At 38.4% G+C, this 23778-nt stretch overlaps 1 protein-coding gene across 1 annotated transcript in view; it reads left to right on the top strand.

Annotated features, from left to right (window-relative positions):
- Positions 1-8798: 8798 nt before the first annotated feature.
- LOC104282638 (nipped-B-like protein) overlaps positions 8799-23778 on the top strand; it is a gene marked incomplete at both ends in the record, with an annotated part of 76367 nt that continues 61387 nt past the window's right edge. Inside the window, 2 exons of the mRNA XM_009880753.1 lie at positions 8799-9431; positions 22056-23561. Of these exons, the coding sequence (XP_009879055.1) occupies positions 8799-9431; positions 22056-23561 (2139 nt within the window). The remainder of the gene's footprint in view (positions 9432-22055; positions 23562-23778) is intronic.

Genomic DNA, 23778 nt, shown 5'->3' with positions numbered 1-23778 from the left:
ATATAATAATAATACTGAAGAACCAGTATTGATCCCAATACCAATATAAAAATATGAGAATTATACTCAGCCAATTATATCAGTAGGAAGCTGTGCACTCACAGAAGTGGACAGCTGATGTCGGGGACAGCGTGAGCGCTATGGCTTCGCGAGGAAGGGAGGGCCTCAGGGGTCCGGCTCCAGGACATGAAGTTCTCTGGATCGCAGCCATCATAGAAGAGAAAACCCCTCGGCAAACTTGCTAATTTATATTTCATGTGACGTTGATGGTATGAAATAATCCTGTTGGCCAGCTTGGGTCAAGTGTTCAGGTCTTGCTCCTCCTCATCCCTGCACCTAGCTAGCTCGAAAATATGAGACCTTGAAACCCACACACCATAGCTGGCTATTATAAAGTAAATATTTTCACGAATTCAGACACTAGAGTCTTCTAAAAATGCAGTTTTCCCCTAGCATTAGAATAGACCTTACTAAAAAGTAAAATTACTGAAAGAGAAATTAATCCTGTGTCGCTCAAACCAGGACAGTAGTCCTGCAAGGAGCAGGGAGTTGGACTTGATGATCTTTATGGGTCCCTTCCAACTTGAGATATTCTATGATATTTTGATAAAATTACTGTGCTACTGCAAAAATAAATGAAACTGAAATCTTACTGATGTATAAAGCAGATGTTTTCTAGGGCTAAACTTCTACTGTCAAAGTATGATAGCATAATGTTTTTGTATATTGACAGAGGCATGTTTGCACTTTTACTGTATATCAGTTGCAAAGCTGCAGGAAGTCACATGCGCGGTTACTGTAGCTCAGCTGATGCACAGTAGCCTGACGAGCAGCCTTAAGCCAGAATAATAACAATACGTAGATAGAGAAAATCTTGATGACCACAGTTTTTGTACTGAACTAAATTAAAACTCATTCAGCGATTCCTCAGGAAAATAATAAAATTCATTGCTGAAATATGCAGTTTTCAAAAATAGTGAGAGTAGCTCATTACTTGTCTATGTAACTGCCTTCTAAACTAAAAGCTGTGATAACCTTTTCTCTTGGTTCCAGCAGGGATCGGGTTAATTTTCACAGGGAGCTGGGGGGAGGCTGACGAAAACTAGCCAAAACTGGCTTTGGACATTACTGAATGAGAGCAATGGCCAGTACTTTACCTCTATACTGACTCATGGATGGTGGCAAATGCTCTGTGGGGGTGGTTACAGCAGTGGAAGCAGAGCAACTGGCAGCGCAGAGGTGAGCCCATCTGGGCTGCTGAACTGTGGCGAGATATTGCTGCCTGCCTAGAGAATCTGGTTGTGAAAGTGTGTCACGTAGATGCCCATGTACCCAAGATTTGGGCCACTGAGGAACATCAAAACAACCAGCAGGTGGATCAGGCTCCTAAGATTAAAGTGGCCCAGGTGGATCTGGACTGGCAGGATAAGTGTGAATTACTTATAGTTTGGTGGGCCCATGACACCTCAGGCCATCCAGGTAGAGATGCGACATATAGATGGGCTCGTGACCATGGGGTGGACTTGACCATGGACACTATTGCGCAGGTTATCCACGAATGTGAAATATGCTCTGCAGTCAAGCAAGCCAGGTGGTTAAAGCCTGTCTGGTATGGAGGACGATGACTGAAATATAAATATGGGGAGGCCTGGCAGATTGCTTATATTACACTCCCACAGACCCGCCAAGGCAAGCGCCGTGTGTTCACAATGGTGGAAGCAAGCACCGGATGGCTGGAAACATATTCCATGCCCATGCCACCGCCTGGAACAGTATCCTGGGCCTTGAAGAAAGCAAGTCTTATGGCGACATGGCACCCCAGAAAGAATGGAGTCAGACAACGGGACTCATTGCTGAAACAGCCTCATAGACACCTGGGCCAAAGAGCATGGCATTGAGTGGGTATATCACATTCCCTATCACGCACCAGCCTCGGGGAAGATAGAACGATACAGTGGACTGCTAAAGACTACACTGAGAGCCATGGGTGGTGGGACCTTCAAACATTGGGATGTACATTTAGCAAAAGCCACCTGGTTAGTTAGCACCAGGGGATCTGCCAATCGAGCTGGCCCTGCCCAATTCAAACTACCACGTGCTGTAGAAGGGGACAAAGTCCCCGTAGTGCATATGAAGAATATGTTAGGGAAGACAGTCTGGGTTAGCCCTGCCTCAGGCGAAGGCAGACCCATCCGTGGGATTGCTTTTGCACAGGGACCTGGGTGCACTTGGTGGGTGATGCAGAAGGATGGGGAGGTCTGATGTGTATCTCATGGGGATCTGATTTTGGGTGAGAATAGCCAATGAATCAAATTGTATGATGCTAATTGCTAAATAACCCTGCCACTGTATGTCATCATTACTATAATTGCTATATGCCATATCAATAGTATTACAGTAAGATTCATCCAAGCTAATGACAGATGAACTTTGATGAAACTGAGTAAAGTGCAGCGGTGATGGGACCAGAACTGGCGCTCAGCAACTGGTGCTCAGCAACTTCCTTGAGCTCGACACCTCCAGCCTGCAGACTGTGGGCATGGGCCATACCAGATAGACCAGCCACAAGCTCCGTATAAAGTATGCAACAGTCCAGCACCACACACCATCTTTCCTGCCCTGAAAGACTGTTGTAACAGATGGAACCCACAAGTCATGGATTAAATGAACTCAACGGACATTTTAGAGGGATGGCCCATAGACGAATGGAATGATATGTGTGTGTGTGTGTGTATATATATATCAAAGACAGGGAAAAGTGGTGGAGATTAATTGGAAAGTATAAGATCTGGGCATGATGGAGATGATATAGAATAAGGAGTGGATAATGTCCCGGTTCTGGTGGGGATAGGGTTAATTTTCACAAGGAGCTGGGACAGGACACAGCCAGGATGGCTGACCCAAACTAGCCAAAGGGGTATTTGATACTATGTGATGTCCTGCCCAGTATATATAGCTGGGGAAGCTGGCTGGGGGAGGGGCAGGAATTTCTGCTCTGGAGCAGGCTGAGCTTTCTGGGTTCCTGTTGGTGAGCAGTTGTACATTAATTGTGTTTTGTATATTCCTTTATCAGTATTATTGTTGTTGTTTTCCCCTTTCCTTTGCTGTTCTGTTAAACTGCCTTTATCTCAACCCATGAGTTTTGCCCTTTTTCTTCAGACTCTCCCCCTATCTTGTCGTGGGGGTAGGGGGGTGGTGGTGGTGGTGGTGGTGTGGGAAGTGAGCGAACCATTGTGTGGTTCTTTGTTGCCGGCTGGGCCTAAACCACGACACCATAACTCGCTGTTGTTTCTTCTCGGCACTAGTCTTAATGCAGGTTTTGTTGCGAGGGATTGGTTGATCTGACATTGGCGAGAGTACTTGCATAGGTTCCTCCTCTTCTGTCTCATGATGCACTTCATCTATCATACCCAGGGCCTTGTACCTATTTTGTAAGTGTATCTGAGAGGGTAAGTAGGGGTTTCTCTTACAGCTCCGTGCAGAGTATTCTGGCATAATTAGAAAGTATACAGATAGAAACTGTAAGATTTAGATGTCAGTGATGTGTTCAGTTTCCTGGACAGTAGCTTATTTATTTGTTACCCAAGTTACTGATGTACAGTAAGTGAAGCTATTCCATGGTAAACAAACAAAATGTTTTTTGAACCTTTATGTTTTTAAGAAGGCTAAGTTATTGTCAGTGCAATGCATGTTATATTTGCTTGCATTATAAAGGATATGATAAGAAATCAGTTGAGTGTCACAGGAAAAAAAGTGTTTACAAATTGCTATAGGAGTTGATAAAATGTCTTCCATACTTAGTGCCATCTACCACTAGGAATCAGTAGGAAAACTAATTAGTACAGAGAACCAGTCCCAGGGTTATCATGGGTGGTCAGGATGACTGTTACTGAAAGACTATGGAAGTATTGCTGGTGGTTGTATTTGTTCTCTGTAGAGGCCTTATTTCCTATGATGTTATCTGCTTTGCAGCTACATTTGGCATTTTCTGGGTGACCATCAGTATTTCCTGTTCAGTAATGATACCATGACCTTCCCAAATCCGTGGAGAATGGAGAATCTTTTTATCTCACAAGTTTTACATATTCCTGCCTTACAACAAGAGTTTTGACAAAGTTCTTTTACTGATACTATGGATGATCAACTACAGAAAGTCAGTTATTTTTTCCAGAATTATTGCACAGCCCTAGATTTAGGCTCAAAATCTGCTTACATATTTCTCTGTTCTAAAAGAATATTCTGAAATTTGGTTCATTCCAAAAGATAATTTCAGAAGATTATTGTATGATTTACTACATTGGCAGCATTTTGTAGAACAGACCTTCTCAACCTTGGAAGCTTGACTGATTCAGTAAACAGATCATACCTGTCTGTCTTTGTATTCTTTCCATAAAAGCATTTCTTCTGTTATCAGCAAGTCTTGTAAGAACTTTATTCTCAGATGTATAATGGCTCAGGCCTTCTCCCATAGGAAATATTCCAGACTGACTTCAACAGTAATAGGCACAACTCTCTCTGTATAACGGGTGATGTTTTTTCTGAAGTCTAAGTATCCAATAGAATGTGGTACATGTTCAATGTGTGATACCTGTTCAAAATTGTTTACGTCTGTGGTAGAATGAAACTGTTACAGAATGCTTCATCTTTTTCAATTTCTTTTCACCTAAGTACACAGGTATTATAGCTTCTAAGCCCCTTTGTTGCCAGAGGCTTAGCCGTCATTAGACATCTCGGAAATATGTGAAGTTATTGCCAGAACATGTACGCTTAAAATGCAACTCATAGGCCTTACTGTCAACACCTTTCAGGAATTTCCTTCAGGAGGAAGATACTTTCAAATAGCTATTTGTAGTGCTGCCTAGGAGAGGGAAAACTTTACTTTTGATTTTTCATTTACTGGATTCAATGGAATGCACTGAAATCCTTCTGACTTCCTCAAGTCTACCCAGAGATAAAAAGAACCATCTTATGTGTTGCTGCAGTGTTATTTTTGAGCATGAGAAATACCAAATGTATACTAATCACAACAATCTTGTCAAATTTACTTAAAAGTTTAGAACAAGAGAGAATCAAATCTGTCCTCTCTATTTGAAGTGTAACTGAAAAATGGTAAATGTTCCCTTGTTGCAACTTCAGAAATATTCATTTAAGAGATAATTCAAGAGTAAGATGTCAGTAAGATCTTTTTGAAAAGTTTTGAGCTGCCTCTAATATTTGTAGAAATAAAAATGCATCCTGTATTTCCAGTGAATGGTATTCATTGCCTTAAAAGAAATTAGTAGCTAACGGTTTCTCCTATACATTACACTGAGACGATCTTGTAAATTATTGTCTAAAGAAATAGTAATTAGGAGAAGCGTGTGTGTGTGTGGAGGGGGCATCACAAGAATAGGAATCTCTGGTGGAAGGCAAGTGAGACATCTTCGTAGGGTGTAGCCAGGTCTTTAGTACTAGTGATTGAGTGTGGTGTCTAATTTGAGTAGGGGAAATGGAGTAGTGAAAAGATCTTGAGAATCAGGAGGTAAGGGGGGCTCAAGACAGCTGGCTGCTATTTAAACGTCACCTCCTCCAAGCTCAGGATCGGTGCATCCCAAAGAGAAAGAAATCAGGCAAGGGAAGCAGGAGACGTCCATGGCTGAGCAGGGACCTTCTGAAAAAGCTCAGGTGGAAGAAGGGAGTTTACAATAGGTGGAAGAAGGGGCTGACTGCTTGGGAGGAATACAAGAATGCTGTCAGGTTATGCAGGGAGGGAACAAGGAAAGCCAAGGCAGCCTTGAATTGAACCTGGCGAGGGATGTCAAGGCCAACAGGAAGGGTTTCTTTAAGTATATAGGAGGCAAAAGGAAAACTAGGGAAAATGTAGGCCCACTGATGAATGAGATGGGTGCTGTGGTGACAGATGATGCAGAGAAGGCGGAGTTGCTAAATGCCTTCTTTGCTTCTGTCTTCACTGTTTGGGCCAGTCCTCGGGAGACCCAGACTTTGCAGGTAACAGAGAAAGCCTGGAGGAAGCAAGACTTGGTTGATGAGGAACAAGTTAGAGATTAGTTAGATAAACTGGATATACACAAGTCCATGGGGCCTGCAAGTGCTGAGGGAGCTGGCGGAAGTAATTTCTGGGCCGCTCTCCATCATCTTTGAAAGGTCCTGGAGAACAGGTGAGGTGCTTGAGGACTGGAGGAAAGCCAATGTCACTCCAGTCTTCAAAAAGGGCAAGAAGGATGACCCAGGAAGCTATAGGCCAGTCAGCCTTGCCTCCATCCCTGGAAAGATGATGGAACAGCTTGTGCTGGGCGTCATCTCCAAGCACCTGGAGGAAAAGAAGGTTATCAGAAGTAGTCAACATGGATTCACCACAGGGAAGTCATGTATGACTAATCTGATAGCATTCTACGATTGCGTGACTGGCTGGGTGGATGAGGGGAGGGCAGTGGATGTTGTCTACCTTGACTTCGGCAAGGCTTTTGACACTGCCTCCCACATCATCCTCACAGGCAAGCTTAGGAAGTGTGGGTTAGATGAATGGATAGTGGGGTGGATTGAACAGTGGCTGACAGATGCTGGGGAGGAATAACCCCATGTACCAGTACAGGTTGGGGGCTGACCTCCTGGAGAGCAGCTCTGTGGAGAGGGACCTGGGAGTCCTGGTGGACAACAGGATGACCATGAGCCAGCAATGTGCCCTGGCGGCCAAGAAGGCGAATGGCATCCTGGGGTGCATCAAGAAGAGTGTGGCCAGCAGGTCAAGGGAGGTCATCCTACCCCTCTCCTCTGCCCTGGTGAGGCCGCATCTGGAGTACTTCTGGAATACTGTGTCCAGTTCTGGGCTCCCCGGTTCAAGAAAGACAGGGAACTGCTAGAGAGGGTCCAGAAAAGGGCTACGAAGATGATTAGGGGATTAGAACATCTCTCTTATGAGGAAAGGCTGAGGGACTTGGGTCTCTTCAGTCTAGAGAAAAGAAGACTGAGGGGGGATCTTATTAATACATACAAATACTTAAAGGGAGGGTGCCAGGGGGATGGGAGCAGTCTTTTTTCAGTGGTGCCCAGTGATAGGACGAGGGGTAATGGGCACAAGCTTGAACATAGGAAGTTCCATCTTAACATGAGAAGGAACTTCTTTACTTTGAGGGTAGTGGAGCACTGGAACAGGCTGCCCAGAGAGGTGGTGGAGTCTCCCACTCTGGAGACATTCAAAACCCGCCTGGACGCTGTCCTGTGCAACCTGGTGTAGGTGACCCTGCTCTGGCAGGGGGGTTGGACTAGATGATCTCCAGAGGTCCTTTCCAACCCTGACCATTCTGTGATCAGCATGAGTCAAAACAGGGCTTCCCAATATTGTGGCTTTTATTGGCAGAATATGGAGTTGTTGCTGGTGGTCAAGAAAGGGTAAGATAAACCCATTTTTATACCCGGCTCTACATACAGAGGTTATAGGACTTTGCACAGAACGTACTAGGGAGAGAAAATAAGTATAGTAGTCTGTGCAAAGAAGTCATCAGTAAAGGCACACCTTTCATTTAAATTGAAGCTTTGCTAGAGGTACCATTCTTTTTTTTTTCATCTACAGGTCAGTATATTGCTTAAAGATTCTTATTGTTTCTTGAAATATCTGATGGAAATTTAAACTTCAGAACTTTCTTGTTTAGTGGTGTATTTTGAATGAAGCACATGGGGACTTGTATTCCAATTAGTATTTGAGTGTTGTTAGAAATATTGATCTATGATGACCTAAACCAGAATGACTAATAATAATCTCAGTCACTGCTTTCTGAAGATCAGTATTCCCCAGTGGATGAATGAGATCAGATAAATGATTGCTGTATTTAACAAGAGGAGGCTGGCCCTGTTGACCCAGCCAATAGGTTTTTCTTTTTTGTTTTTGTTGGTGTTTTTTTTTTTTCTACACCTGTATTCCTTTTTAAGCCAAAAATTATAGCTCAAAATTATAATTGGGACAGGTTGAAAAGCTTCTCTGTTTTTCAGAGCTTTTTCTGGGCTAACAATTATGGGAAGCTCTTAATCTGAGGAACAAAAAATTTCATGTGATTAACTGGAGAATGTTTTTAATAAAAAAAGTCCTCTTAAAAATTTCTCTACATGTACTCAAAGCCTGAAATAGGTGCGTGTAGAAGTAAAAATTCATACATTAAAAAAAAAGGGGGTGATAAGGCAGGGAATGATAGAAAAATGCTGTAAGACAATTAGTGGGTTTTAGATAGTAATGAGTGGGAGGGGTTGGAATGAGTTTACCTAAAATTAAAAAAAAAAAAAAGTTGAAAATGAACTGTCAGAATCAAAGTCAAGGAGGTTGTGTTTGTTTTGATTTCTTTATATATATATATTTAATTACTTAAAAACGTGTGGCTGAAATGGCTAATGCCTTTACATTGATCATTAAGTCTTCATCACTGGACCTTATTAAGAATCTTTTTGATATTTCCCTTTTCTGTAGTCAACTTGCTTTCATTGACTATTTTCTAATAGTTGATATTCTGAACTTGCAGGTACTATTTTTATTTATTCTTTTTTGGTGGTGGGTTTTTTGTTCCATCTTCTCTGAAATTATCCCTTCTTTACCTGCAGTGGATGGCTAAAATTCCTAGGAAATACACTGCAACTATGTGGAATACAACTTGATGTAGACATCATGTGCTTCCTACCAATCTCACCGTGACCTTTTGTGAACACAGATATATGTACAAATACATATTAAAATTCTGTAGGTTATATTTAGTGTGTTTTTATATAAACATCGAACAACATAACTGTTCAGTTTTTCTGAATTATTATTCTAGGATCAAGACAACCTTTAATCCAACAATCTCAGCCTCCACCTTATTCATCACCTAGAGACGTTCCCCCAGACATATTGTTAGATTCTCCAGAAAGAAAGCAAAAGAAACAAAAGAAAATGAAGTTAGGCAAGGATGAAAAAGACCAGACTGAAAAAGCTGCAATGTATGATATCATTAGTTCTCCTTCCAAGGACTCCACTAAGCTTACATTAAGACTCTCTCGTGTAAGATCTTCGGATATGGACCAGCAGGATGATATGCTTTCTGGTTTGGAAAACAGCAGTATGTCAGAGGGTGATATTCCTTTTAATGTGCAGTATCCAGGACAGACTTCTAAAACACCCGTTACTCCACAGGATGTTAACCACCCACTAAATGCTGCTCAGTGTTTGCCGCAGCACGAACAGACAGCTTTCCTTCAGGCACAACAAGTGCCTGTTTTACAACAGAACACTTCAGTTGCTGCAAAACAACCTCAAACTCCTGTGGTACAGACACAGCAACAGGTTTCGCAACAAGGAACTATAACGTCATATGATGAAGTAGAATTGGATGCATTGGCTGAAATTGAGCGGATAGAACGTGAATCAGCTATTGAAAGGGAGCGATTTTCAAAAGAAGTGCAAGATAAAGGTAAAAGGATTGTGTGTGTGTATACACTATACATATTATATAAATATATATACGTGCATATATATAAACCTTCTTGTCATTGTCACATAGTTCAATTCTGTTTACTCAGTGTAGATGATTCTATGACATTCATCTCTATTCCCCTCCAACAATGAACTGTAATCTCTCATATATGCATATTTTTAATATCTGGTATTCTTTATTTGGGATCTTAATGGATGGAAAGTGAAGTTCTTATGTTTCAAAATTATTTTAAAGCTACTCTTATTTTGAACTATCAGACAGAATAAAATACAATTGATGTTTATAGTTTCTAAAATTCCAGCATTACCATAAGTAAAAATTTGTAATAAGTTTTGGTAGTTGAATTATTAATGAACTATCTATGTTGCCTAATTTAAGAAAATACAGGAAAACTCTTTTATGCTATTTCTATTCATATCCCAATTTGAACCTCAAGTGAAGGAGGTGTTAGACTAAAATCACATCTATTCTTTTAAAGGCTCTGTAATGATTTGGTGATATGTATTGTCTCCAGTGTTTGTTCAACTGGATATTCATATTATATAGGCATTACAAGTTTTAGAGAACTACCATATATCTATATGGACTCCAGTACAGAACCAGATGAGCCTCTGAAATGTTTGCTCTTCATTTCAGTAGCTGTACTGGTTGTCTTAACTGATTTCATTGAATCTGTCCTCTTTGATTTTTTTTCTTTTCCCCTCCTTTTTTTCTTTTTTCTTTTTCTGTTGTTAAATGGTTTGAAGGTCTTAGGCTTCAGAAATATCAAAAGTAGATACAAAACCCACATGTAAATCTTGAAGATAAGATGTGGTTTATAAAGTAGAAAGATAGTGCTTGGTTAACATAAGTGTTTTTCAGAGGCTTCCTCTGCACTGTGTTTAACTTCTGAGAAAAAAATCTTTTATAGTATAATGCTAATTTATTAGATACTCCCAAGAAAAATCTTGCAGAGTGGAAAACGGCACAGATTCTGATTTTGGAAGTCCATAGGTGAAAATGGTTAATTTTGGACATACTTGCATGGAGGCGATTTGATTTACATACAGTTTGGGTCTTTAACAAGCTGAGAGAGCACAAATTTTCTCCCTATTCAAAGATATTTTTTTCCTGTTTTTAAAGATGTAGAGAGAGAGAGAGTGTGTGAGTTTGTTGTGTTCGTGTGTGTGTAAATGTTCTTGTTGCAATTACTAAAAGGATTAACTTTTTAGGTATTTCTTATTTGGTAACTTAATCAAGTCTTGTTAGAAAACATTGTTTGTGAATATATGGAGAAAATGGGTGTTCACCTCAAAAGATCTCTACTGCTTTTAATTTTGATTTAATGAATTTGTTACTTTGCTTACATCTCTTCTACTAATTTTACATTTATTTATGGAGAGCTTGTGGTTTGTCTCCTACTACTTAAAAAGCTACTTTTATATCCCCACACTTCAAGTAGATTATCCAGCACATTTTAGCTGAGAAGCATCTCAAAAAATGCAGTGTATTTTTGATGGTGCACAGCAGCCTTCAAACACTTAGAGCAAGACTAAAACACTCTTTCTCTTTCAGGAGATGTTGAACATTAGTTGTGAAGTTTGTTTACCATAATTACATAGCCATGGGCAGACTCCGATTTGTTTCTTTTGGGGAAAGGAGTGATTTTTTAGAATGTGATTTCTCCCTTTCACCACTGCTCAATAACCGTCTTACCAAATAAGGATTCCAGCCTTATGCTTCCCTTCTACCTGCATCCTCTGTGAGGTCTCAGTTCTTCCTGAGTTCTTGCAATTGCTATGGATCAGGTGTAAGAGTTGCTGCCTTATATTGGGACAAATGATCACCATTTATTCACTGGTGGTAAATTGCCCCTATGCTAGACAGCAGGTCTTTTCACTTTAGCTGCTGAAGTTTCAGCTATGAACAAATAGTATTGAGTAGAAGGATTTTTAGCATTCTTGGGACAGATTTCCTGGAAAGCTGTTACCTTGGAGAAATATGATTCTTATGTTTTGGTAAAGCTTTTGCCATTGCTTGTAAGTTTGTACTATGTCTGCAAGTTGATACACTCTGGGATTGTTCTAGTTATGGATGTTTGGTTTGGTGTGACTGCAGGAGGAAGCTTCCTCTGTTGTTCCTATGGGAATATGTCTGTTAGAAATATATCCAGTAACTCCTAAATACGTCATTCATTTTTGTGAAGTTGCTTACTGTATTTATGCAAAAGCTTGGCATTTGTGCATTTTAGTACATATACTGTAACTTCAGATCACATTATGTCAAGAAAATAGTGTGATTGTAGCATGTACTTGATCTAATTAGAATAGGAACGTATAGTGCTAGCTGATGCTGTAAATAGCAAGCATCCCTCTAGAGATCCTACTCTAGATGCTAGCACATGCTAAAATCTGCATGAAAGCATCTTTGCTGCTTTTGTAATTGAGGCATGGGGATACATATTACAGTCACACTACACTTTCTGTGTAGGCACACGTTGTTGTCTTCCATAAATTGCGTTGAGTAGAATTGTACTTGCAAATTTTAATAGAAGATTAGTCGTCTCTTCTGTCCTTTTTTAGATATGAAATCTCTACAGTGCTATGCTTCATCAAAGGTTTGCAGATGCTTCTTTTTTAACAGTAAGGCTTTGGATGGATATGACATGTTCTTTCTGAGGTTGGGAACTAGTAGTGCAGTGGAACTGTTTATTCCAGAGGAGAGGCAGAAATGTTTTTTTGGGAGGTTCTTTCTAAAAATTATACTACTACTACACTTGCCTAAGGCAATGCTAAGGTCTTTTTTTTTTTAATGCTGAGGTCCTTTTATAATGTTTGGTACAGGTGGTAAATGGAGATTGGAGTCCTTTGGAAATTATAGTACTTTCTGTAATAAATTCTTAATTCTAACAAAACTGTTAAAATATTTAGCTTCCACCAAAGTCTCTCAAAGTAGGAGGCAGTCTTCATTCCAGAGGTGGAACTACCACAGGGTTTTGCAGAAGTGCCGCCGCCTTTGAAAAGCAGTGTATCTTTCTGGAACCTGATTGTCATGCTTTTGCTTTCTGAAAAAGGAATTCTTAGCGCAAAAATCACTAATGCAAAATCTGTGATTCAGAAGTGTTAATACAGAAAGGGATTATCTTTTTCCACAACAGTCAACAACAAGTGAACCATCCTCTGCTTAGGTACATCAGGATACCTTTCTAAAGAAATTAGAAATAATGAAGCTTCATGCACACTTTCTCTAATCACTGTCAGTAGTCACATAACCTGTACTACTTGGTGCTCTTGAATACTTTCAAAACAAGCAGAGGTCCATATTCTGAACTTTGTTCACTTAACTGGAGCTGTGCTTAGTTCACATTCTGAAGTTGAGCACTCCAAGAAAGTACAGGAAATCCTGTGGAGTTTTAGAAAATTATGTCCCAGGATTTTCTGTTCTTCTCAGGAATCTTTTTTTCCTTGGGGGGAGGGGGAGAGGTGTTGAGGAAGAAATTTCAGTTTGGTAACCTCATTTCTTTGCATTAACTGGTGCTTTGCCACTGTTCAGATACAAGTGGGTTATTTTTGTTTATGGTCAAGTAGTTCAAAGCTAGTCAGTCATTTTCAGTCTAAACATTTCCCAGAACATTACATTAAGTTGTTCTTGTTCGTCAAGATTTAGACCTGCAACTAAATTAATTTTCAGGTTCAGGGTTTCTACCTCAAGATCTTTTATGCTTTTCTAAAACCTCCAAATACTGTGAATCAAAAATATTTAAGATATTAATGTTAAAAGGAGCTCTGAGTCTTCTAGGAAGGGGAAAAGGGAAGATAGCCTTGAAAATTACTTGAAAAAACAGAAAGCAACTCATCTTTTTTTCAGAGACTCGTTTTAAAATTGCTTTAGTTTTCTATTTTATTCAGATTTGCTAAATTTTAATTTGAGCTCTTCCATACATAGTATTGTGTGTTCATTGTTAGATTTTAGGCTACTTCAAAGACACTTATATAATGCAGCTTTTTTAACAGATTAAGGAGTTCTACTTTTACTTGTAAAAGGCACTGTTCTCTGGAGTTTGTGAGAAGAGTAATGAAATCATTAACCACTAACCGTTTCATTGGGAGGCTAATATTTTTTTATACTTAAAAGCATTAGAGGCATTTTTTAAATGAGACAAACCTACTTGTTTCTGTGGGTTTCCACACATCCCCCCCCATATATTTTACCTCTGAGGATCCATTTTACCTACTTTCAAATCTTACTGTAGATTCTTTGAATTAGGAAGAAGTGAAGCTATAATAACTTTATTTCCAATAATTGGATCAGTTAGGGGGGATTTGGATGCATGTGGTGGGCCCTTCTTTTTTTAGTTCATTCAAAGCCCATTGCAGCAGACACACACATCCCAAGAGTGTGAATCTGCCGGAGCAAAACTCAAAACTACAGTTATAGGTAAGTAAACTTTTTCTCTTACTTTTTAAGTTCTTATCCAGCTCCTCTCCCTTTCTCCCTATTACCCATCTCCCCCCAAAAGTCCCCCAAAGAGGAGACTAACAGAAGAACACTATTAAGAATTAATAGTTCATTTACATCTAATTCTATGTAGCCAATGAATGAAATGACAGAATGTGTAATTATAACCAGTATATTACCATTCATTTCCAAAAATATGTTATAGGGGTTTTATTTAATTAAAAATGGAGATACAAGTGTAGTCATTTCAATACTAATCTTGCAGAAGATTACAGTCACTAATACCAGAAGGTGAAATGAGACAGTGTAAAATATAAATGATTGTGTCTCTATGTAGTAGGACAGTGTGAGAATCAGGTATCATGTATTTTGTGTATACAAACTTTCATTAGGTCTGCATTTTGTAGTGTTATGTAATGGATGAAACTGGCACCTCATATAGCTTTCCCAAGAAAAAGCAGGCTTGCAAAGTCCAGTTCGTATAAATGAGAGACTTTTGTTTTGTGTTCAGATGTGTTTTAAGAAAAGTAAGAGGAAGAAATTCCTCTTCTGCCTAGAGAAATTGCAATGAAGTGTTGCAATTTTTCCACCAATCTAGGAAAAATGACTTTCTTTTATATTTTTTTTTAAAGAATGAAATACTGCTTGAGTGAAAAACACATTTAAAAAAAAAAAGTAGAGGCATATTTTTTTAATGGTGTTTACTTTCTTTTGGCACTCTTGTGTAACATGAGAGCAAATTCCCACATTTATCCCAGATTGTGCTTTACGTAGGGTAGAACAGAAACCTGCACTTGTAAGCAGGTGTAGAAAATAACTAAAACCCAGAAGTTTGGTAAGAAATTTATTTTATTTTTATCTGTAGCATAAACTAAGATTAGAAAATGAAATATAATTTGCATGTAGCATATGCCCTTGATTGTACCTGTTAAATGGATGGGAGGATTTATAGCATTACTTACCTAGTAATGATTTTGTTCTGGGACAGTCACTTCTCTATAATGGATTTAAATCTTGATAAAGAAACGGCATGTATAATTAAGCTTATTAACAGTTTAAACCCAGCATTTCTATAGTTCGTAGTCACTAAGTTCACTCCAGCATCAACCTAAAATGACACAGACTTTTTTCATTATCATCCCATATAAATGTTACTGGATATATTTAATTGAAGATATTTTTGAATGGAAGGTATGATGTCAGAATGAAATCAGCATCTAGAAGAGAGATTAAAAGTGTTCACCAATAAATTTTCAAGTCATTTGCTTATTTCTAAAGTATGTTGTTTCTAGAAATTAATTTGAAACTAATTGGATATGTTAATCTATAAGCGTCACATAAAATAAGTAGTTTTCATTAAGTCTACTGTTAGTGTGTTGCATTTTTCTTGTGAAATTAGGTGTTGCATTGTGTATTTCAAAAGTAATTGCACTTCAGGTTTTGCTCAGATTTTTTAACAATTGAGTTTACAAAACTATAATTCTTCACAAAGCAATCACATGGATAAAACCCAAAATTTGTGTCAGAAAAATCTATCTCATAAATAAATTGAAATCATATTGTTTGTAAAAGCAATATTAAATTCAAGGAGGTTAAATTACAGCTTCCAGTCTCTAAACAATTGGAGATACTTGATTATAATTTGCTGTAGTTCAATTCTTGTTATTTTCTAGTGTAATATTTCTTTTGTATTATTATAATTGACATGGAATAATGAGTTAACAAATATCCTTAAGTAGAAAAATTCATAAGATTATAATTCATTCTCCAGTTATGCTGATTACTTTATTGTCATATTTAAGAAAACAAGCAGAACTTTACCAAAATGAAGATTCTGAATTCTGCTACACCCTAAGGCATGTCAGAGAGTCCTGCAGTCTTTTGGGGTTTGGTGTTTTTTTGGTGGTTTGTTTTTTTTTTTTCTGACTGAGTTTGGACATCCCTCCTGATGGGTTTTCTTTTTTGCATAGTGACCAGAAGTTTGATAAAGTCTCTTGACGGATTGCTAAAAATTATCAGCTGTTTCTGTTTGGATTCTCAGAAATCCCTTCCTCTGAACTGCAGCAGCTGGAAGCTCTCTGGTCTCTACTTTGGAGCCTTTGGAATTATGTTATGGTCTATAAAACTTCCTATACCAGGATCATGACTGTAGTTTCTTCTGTAAGGGAGCAAGCAGTGAGACTAAAATTTTTTACTTATGTTTGCTGAGTCTCTCCTTCAAGGGGAGGAGCTAGTGCTGTGGGAATCTCTTCTACTGATAGGAAGGGGTCTCTTTGGTTGTTTAATTCTTTGCTTATTGGAATATGGTTTTGGTAGGTGTCAAGTGAGAGCAAACTCTCATGGCCAGTAATGCTGAACGTTCATGAAAGAGCAGAAAGATAAGAACAGATATTTGCCCTCACTCCATTGATAGGCCATCCATCAGTACCATTAAAGTAATTTAAAATCTTCCTTGTATCCAGATTATATTGATTGGTTTAGATTCTTGTGGTCTGCACAACACTGTTGGGTGGGGGAACAGGGTGCTTGGACAGCTTTAAAGAGATCTGTGAAAAATAACTAGGAAAAGAAAACGGTTGTCAGTAAACATAGATTTGTTATTTAGGCGTATAGTTATGTGTTACTTGTTTTATCCCTAGTATTGACTGTTAGCTTAAATAAGATAAGCTTGTAATTGGCCTCTGGCTGACTTGTCTTTGATGTTCAAAAATGGAAGGTTTGACAATAACTGCTTAGGACTAGTATATTTGGTATAAATTTATTCATTACTGATTTAAATAATGCAAATAAGTGGTATTTCAAATGAGTGGAGGCATATCCCAATAATCTCTGAAGAGTGTTAGAGTTTTAAAATATTAAACTCTTAATTGTTTTGCTTTAAAAAGAAAGTTTGTACTGGAGTCATCAAAATGGTTCATCCAGAATTCAGCATTAGAGGATCAATCTTTGTGGTTCTGAAGACGAGTATTCACATTTAACCATCTTGGAAATGAAGTCTCCAACTGCACCTCTTACAAAGTGTAAATGTGGAAGTGGTAATTTATCTGTTCTGTCTTCAAGATCATTCAGAAATCTCTGGATTTTAAAGTCTACCAAACAGTATTAATAGAGCAGAGTGTTACCATTCTGCTAAAACATAGCTCAGCAACCATGCATGTGGTTCTTATTTAGACTTGTTACCTTTTCACAGGTATTTACAAAAGGCCCATTTCAGTTTGCTAGGGCAAGCAGTTCTAGAAGATTTTAGGCTATCATTCTATTATACTCATTTGTTGAAAGAGTTTAATCTGGGACTTAAGACAATCATCGGGTTTGCAAGAAAACAGTAACATTGGAGACTTCAGCACTAGTCGTGTTCTGGCTGCTGCTCTGGAAAGATTTCATATTAAATGGAAGAATGGAGATACTTCTTTAATACAGCTCCTCTCATCCAGCTGCTGTCCCTAATACTTGCTCAGCTTCCAAGTATATCTGTTTTCAGGATGGATATTCTTCAAATCACAATTGACTTGCAGTTTCAGCAGAAGTGTATTCAAAGGTATCTGTGGTTATTCCAGTGCAATGTGTTTTTGCACAAAGGTTCTGCAGTAATTAATTAATTTCTAAATCTGAAAGTACTCATTGTTTTGGCATGCAGATATTTCCAAAGATGAAGGCCACAACCTGTCTCCAGGAATACTGTTCATAACAGGAGAGGTGAGAGATAACCGCTTGGAAATCCAGCTAACCTTTTTTTTCCATTTCAAACTTGTGGTTCCTGTAATATTTTGTTTCTTGCATCACAGTGACCCATTTAATTTGACAGAACATCTCTGATATTTTTTAGAATAAGGTAGCTTATGATCTTCCTTGGAGTACCAAAGCACTGCCTTTTGGTGAACATGTTGCAATGTAAAGAGAACATCCATGCAGATTTGCCAAGCCAAAAGGATGCATACATAGAAGAATAACTGAGATCACACTGTACTCTGAACTATCATAAATTTGTTCAAGGAATTGAACAACATGTAGATACATTTTGGATGTATCTACATTCTTGGGAGGGAGGGTAGGAGTGAATAATGTTTCTGAAAAGAAAAGAATCTGAAAACAAGAAACTCGGATACCTGATCTCTAATACAGTCAGAAAGCTCTTCTGTGGCTTACTACATATTCCTTTTATTACAAAAACTGTTACAAAGAGTGAAGCAAAAAGATCCTGATCACACTTTATTGGTGTCAAGAGCTTGTGATCCTACCTGTTCAGAACTGTGGCGATCTTTGAACCTAGGTCTGCAGGATTTGAAAGAAAAATATTAGTCTGATATTTTGGCAAAGTCCTAGATCCTGATAATAAAAAGAAATTCTACTATCTATGGAATGAAGTGGACGAAACTTGGATACTGATGCCTTGAAGGATATGAAGTATATTTGAATGGATACTGTAAAAGTTCCTAAGTTCATCTGTTCGTTAAGACTCTAAGGGGTCTTGGGACTCATGCCTTAACAAGGCAGATTTATGCAAACTTGCATATATTTGATTGTGAAAGAGAAGACCTGAAGACATCTGTTTTCAGAGGTTAATTACTCTCTCCTCACTTCTCTGATACTTTATTGATTATTCTCATATAGTTCAAAGTGAATTCAAGATTTGATAAAGCACTCAAATCCCAATGGTGTTTTTCACTTTTCATATTTCTGTAGCTATGATGACGACCTAAAAACTTTTTGTGCTCATTCAGTGGAGTTTTTCCATTATGCTCAATGAAGATAGTGGTACTATGTACTCATCCTACCTTTAATGCCCTAGTTCAACCTGACATTTCCATATACTTGGGCCAGCTTTTTCGTCCTAGATCCAGAAATCTCATAGAGGCAAAACAGTAATGATCAAGTCTAGTTCTGAGAATCGCCATCAAGATGCACTGGAAATATGAAGAAATCTGTGAGTAATCTGTAACTCCGTCTGCAATCACCTTGCCATTTAGGAAAAGAAAACTTCGAAGGCATTCCTTTCTTCACAGATAAGATGTCAACAGGTTGTAGTTATAACTTACTAAAACATCAGTACTCAGTTGTCAAGAGAAGTGAAGAAGGTGCATCAGAAGAGTTCTGTATTTAGAGGGAATATGCCAATTTGTGATGTGATCATCTATTTATATGTTCTCAACTTACAATTTGACATTTTGGATTATGATGAAGAACAGCATTTTGAGCCTGATCAGTTTTGGAAGTTCATAGAATGGTTTAGGTCGGAAGGGACCTTAAAGATCATGTAGCTCCAACACCCCCCTGCCATAGGCAGGGGCACCTCCCCCCAAAACAAGGAAAGCCCCATCCAGCCTGGCCTTGAACACCTCCAGGGATGGGGCCTCCACAACTTCTCTGAGCAGCCTGTTCCAGTGCCTCATCACTCTCACAGTAAAGACTTTCTTCCCAATATCTAATCTAAATCTACCCACTTTCAGTTTAAAACTGTTACCCCTCATCCTATCGCTACACTCCCTGGTAAAGTGTCCCTCCCCATCTTTTCTGTAAGCCTCCTTCAGATACTGGAAAGCTGCTATAAGGTCTCCCCGGAGCCTTCTCTTCTCCAGGCTGAACAGCCCCAACTCTCTCAGCCTCTCCTCATAGGAGAGGTGCTCCAGCCCTTGCATCATCCTCGTGGCCCTCCTTTGGACTCACTCCAACAGGTCCATGTCCTTCTTATGTTGAGGACCCCAGAGCTGGATGCAGTTCAAGAGAGAAAATTAGTCCTACCTGAATTGCTTTGGTTGTTTAATCTTGGAGCCCTCAGCATGAGGGCTCTGAAAGGTGAGTGTTGGTTGATCCAGCTGCAGCAGTTTAAGGCGTCACAACTCCTGGCCATTTGCCTTGCTCCTATAGGAGGGGTAGCAGAAGGAAACATTTGCTTGGCTCTTAGCTGACTTGTTCAATCTGGTAGGTTAATGCAAACCATCTTCACTAGTGCCTTAAATTGATGCAATGGACAATGAAATGCACTTGTGGAACTATGAATGTGTTCCCTTTTGCTACAGGTGGTAACCTCAGTTAAAGAAACGGGGCAGATAACTGGTAACAGTAATGTCTTAAAGGCTACTGTTAGATCCACCATCAGAGCTTTACAGGACTTTTTCAGTGTGGCTGACATTTATGGGATAAAATGAAAAAGCTGACTGACTTTTTCCTAAGAACATAAGTTTCTCAATTCGTGTTTAAAAATTTGAAGAGTTTTAATTGAGTAATAAGGTAGTGATATGTGTGTGTGTATGTATATTAATGTATACATTTTTTAAAAAAATCATCTTTGAAATCTATGTCTGGAAGCTTCTACTTCATGGCCATTCCTAAGACCTGCCATGAAGCTCAGTGAGGTCAAAGTCACAGGGAGAAAAAGAATTTTTGTCACTGCATGAAGGTTTCAAAAAAATACATTTGTTTTAATAAGTAGTATAGGGAAGTTTATATAAGCTCTCATATAAATCCAACAGTTGTTGTACAGAAAAAGCAAAAATCAACATAGTAAAAAGCTGCACCTTCAATTTGGCAAATTAATTTTGTTTTACATGTCTGCCATAAAGTTGGCAGGTATTCCTACAGGGTTTTTTTTGTTGAATTTTTCAAAGTTCCTTATTTGCAGTTGACCAGTTTCTGCATGGAGTTTATTGTCTCTGTCTTTACTGTCCTCCAGCCATTAAATGTTACGCATAATTTTGGACAAAAAACCTGTTCACATCACTGGAATTGACCATGTTACTACTTGTTACTGTGTTCTAATGTTAATTTTGGAGATGATCCTTCAAAGTTTTAATTCTTCTGAATAAGAATCTTCTACAAGTATAGAAGAAATTAGAAGTCATATATTATAATTCTGGTTTACAACTTGAGAGATTTTTTTTTTTTTCCTTTGAGTTTAATTCCCTCTTCCTTGATTGCATCCTCCTTACCCTTCCCCTGCTCCCAAAAAGAGAGCTGGCTCATTGCATCTGGTGATAAGGCACCACAAATCTAGGCACAAAATAAGTTATTTTTCTTATATTGCATTTGTGGTCTAGATGTTTTGACAATACATCTCCAACAGAATTTCCAACTGGTGTTTGATCATTACTTAGACTTAAAATCATATTCCCTGATTACAGAGAAAATCATTGCTTTTTTTGACAAATTACAAAATGATAGTTGAGAAATGAGAATTATAAGCCTTAGTGCAGGTATGGTTTTTGAGTTTCATGGCAGAAATTAATTTTAGTTTAGAGTACCACGTTGGTAATATAAATAGGTTGTATTTTAAATGAATAGGACATACTCTTTTGATATTTCCATGTGCTTCTCATTTCTATGAATTCCACCAAATTACAGGGTGTGTGGTTGGCTCACTTTTTATTTCTCTGTATTCTACTCTTAATGTTTTGGGGGTTTTTAGTGTAAACTGAAAGGATTGTTGCAGTGTCAAGCTCTTGACACTGCATAAAATTAGCACTGATCTTTTAATTTTGTCCATGAAAAGCATTATGATTGCAAAGGGAAAATACTCAAGCTTTTAAGTGTGTAGTGGCCCCCCACCTAATACATATGTGTTATGGTATAGACTCCAACTCTTGATATATTCCTTGTTTCAAAGAGAAGCATGGAGTGTTGGAGTTATTTTCATCAATTTTGTTCATTGTTCATGTGTTCCCTGGCTACAATATGTGTGAAGTCCAACTGATGCACTGAACCAAGTAGGGAGAACCTCTGTCTTAATCATTGCAGATCCTTGCTAAGTTCATGTATAACGAAGCAGGCTGAATCTGCAGAAGAGAATCTTTTAAAGTAGTATTCCTCAAAACTTGCTTCAAGTGTAAAGTGATTAATTTTTTGTTTGGTCATTATGTATTGCAGCTGCTTTATTAGATCGTTCTCTTGGGAATTTTACAGGGACTTTGATTTCATATGTTTTGAGGGTGGTTTTTTAGTGATTAATTGGCACGTGGTAGACTGATGATGAATGATAGTCTGAATACATTAAAAAGTATTAGTTAGAGAAGTTCTATTCTTGCTTTTAAATTCAGTGGGTTTTGTTGTGTGTGCACATATGTGCTGAGGACAATCAATTGGTGAGGGTGAAGGGGAATGGACATTTTTGCATGGACATTTACCTGTTTTTATATATAGCACTTGTGATTTTTCTCTTTTAATTTGCAGATAAGCCTCTGAAGAAGCGAAAACAAGAAAATAAACCACAGGAGGCTGGAGGTGCTACTGGAGCAAATAGAACAGCTTCTCAGGAGACAGGTTCTGCAGGAAATGGGGCAAGGCCAGCGTTGATGGTTAGTATTGATCTTCAGCGAGCAGGAAGAGTGGACTCTCAGGCAACAGTAACTCAGGATTTGGACACCATCAAAAAACCTGAAGAAATTAAGCAGTATAATGATGGGTTTGTGTGTGTTCCCCAAGAAGACACTGTTGGACTTCTTAAATTTAAACCTGAAAACCATCCCGAGATTTTTAGGAAGACATCAGACTTTGATGGTCAAAAGACAGATATCCAGCAAAGTGAAAACAGACAAATGGAATTTCAGCAAAATGCAAGCAGGCGGTTGGAAAGTAAACACGATGAGAACAAACAGGTAGAAGCTAAACATGAAAGCAAGCATGAAAGCAGACAAATGGAAGTGAAACACAATGAGAACAGACAGACAGAATCAAAACAAAACCAGAGCAGGCAACTGGAGATGAAACAAAATGAGGGAAAACAAAATAATGGCAAACAGGAAATAAGGCAGAGGACCGAAATGCCAAAACAGAAGAATGAAGGCAGGCCTGAAATGCCAAAACATAGACATGATAACAGGAGGGTCTCCAGTAAAACATTGTCAGATAAGAAAATTGAAATATCTAGGCATAAACTAGATGCAAAATCTGATCCTTCAAGGATAAAATCTGAAAGTAGATCTGATCCAACAAAACAAAGGCCTGATGGGCATTCAGTTTCTGATACACCAAGGCGTGACCATGATAGCCTTAAACAAAGATCTGAGGACAGGGAGGAGTCAGAGAGATACAGAGGAGATCCATCCAAGATTAGAAGGCCTGAATATTTGAGATCCTCAAACAAAAATGAACATGATTCTAAGCATGATATTAAATCTGATGGTTCAAAAATTGAGAAATTTGAAAGGAAATATAGACATGAGTCTGGTGAATCAAGGGAAAGGTTTTCTTCTGGGGATCAGAAATCAAGACCTGACAGCCCTCGCATTAAACCAGAAGGTAAAGGAGATTCTAGTAAATCAAGACCTGATAAACCTGGTTTTAAATCACCCAACAGCAAGGATGAACGAAGGACAGATGGTAATAAGAGTAAAGTAGATAGTAATAAAGCACATGCTGACAGTAAAGCAGAGTTTCCCAGTTATTTGTTGGGGGCAAGATCTGGCGCATTGAAACATTTTGTCATTCCAAAAATCAAGCGTGATAAAGATGGCAGTGTCACTCAGGAGTCAAGGAAAACTGAATTTAAAGGTGAACCGAAGGACAAAGTAGAGAAGATTGGGCTAGTTGAAGATCTAAATAAAGGAGCTAAACCTGTAGTTGTCCTTCAGAAGCTTTCATTGGATGATGTGCAGAAATTTATTAAGGATAGAGAAGATAAATCAAGGGGCTCTTGTTTTAAACCTAACAAGAACAAGTCATCCAAATCTAATAAAGGTAAGATTTTTTAAAATGTTAATTGCATTATATTTTGTACACTCCTGTTCTTTTAGATTTGCTACTCCTGTGGTTAGAAATTAAACACAAACATTTGATAGTTAGTTTACATGCTTGCTTATATGGTGGTTTTGGGGAACAAAGTGAAACTTGTCTATGGGATTGTCTTTATTGGAAATCTTGCTACAGTGTAACTGAAATGATTTGTTTACTCCAA

The sequence above is a fragment of the Charadrius vociferus genome, unplaced genomic scaffold, assembly GCF_000708025.1.
Source record: "Charadrius vociferus isolate BGI_N301 unplaced genomic scaffold, ASM70802v2 scaffold823, whole genome shotgun sequence".
Classification (NCBI taxonomy): Eukaryota; Metazoa; Chordata; class Aves; order Charadriiformes; family Charadriidae; genus Charadrius; species Charadrius vociferus.
Note: the sequence above shows the minus strand (reverse complement) of the source record. Positions and strands in the feature narration are given on the sequence as shown.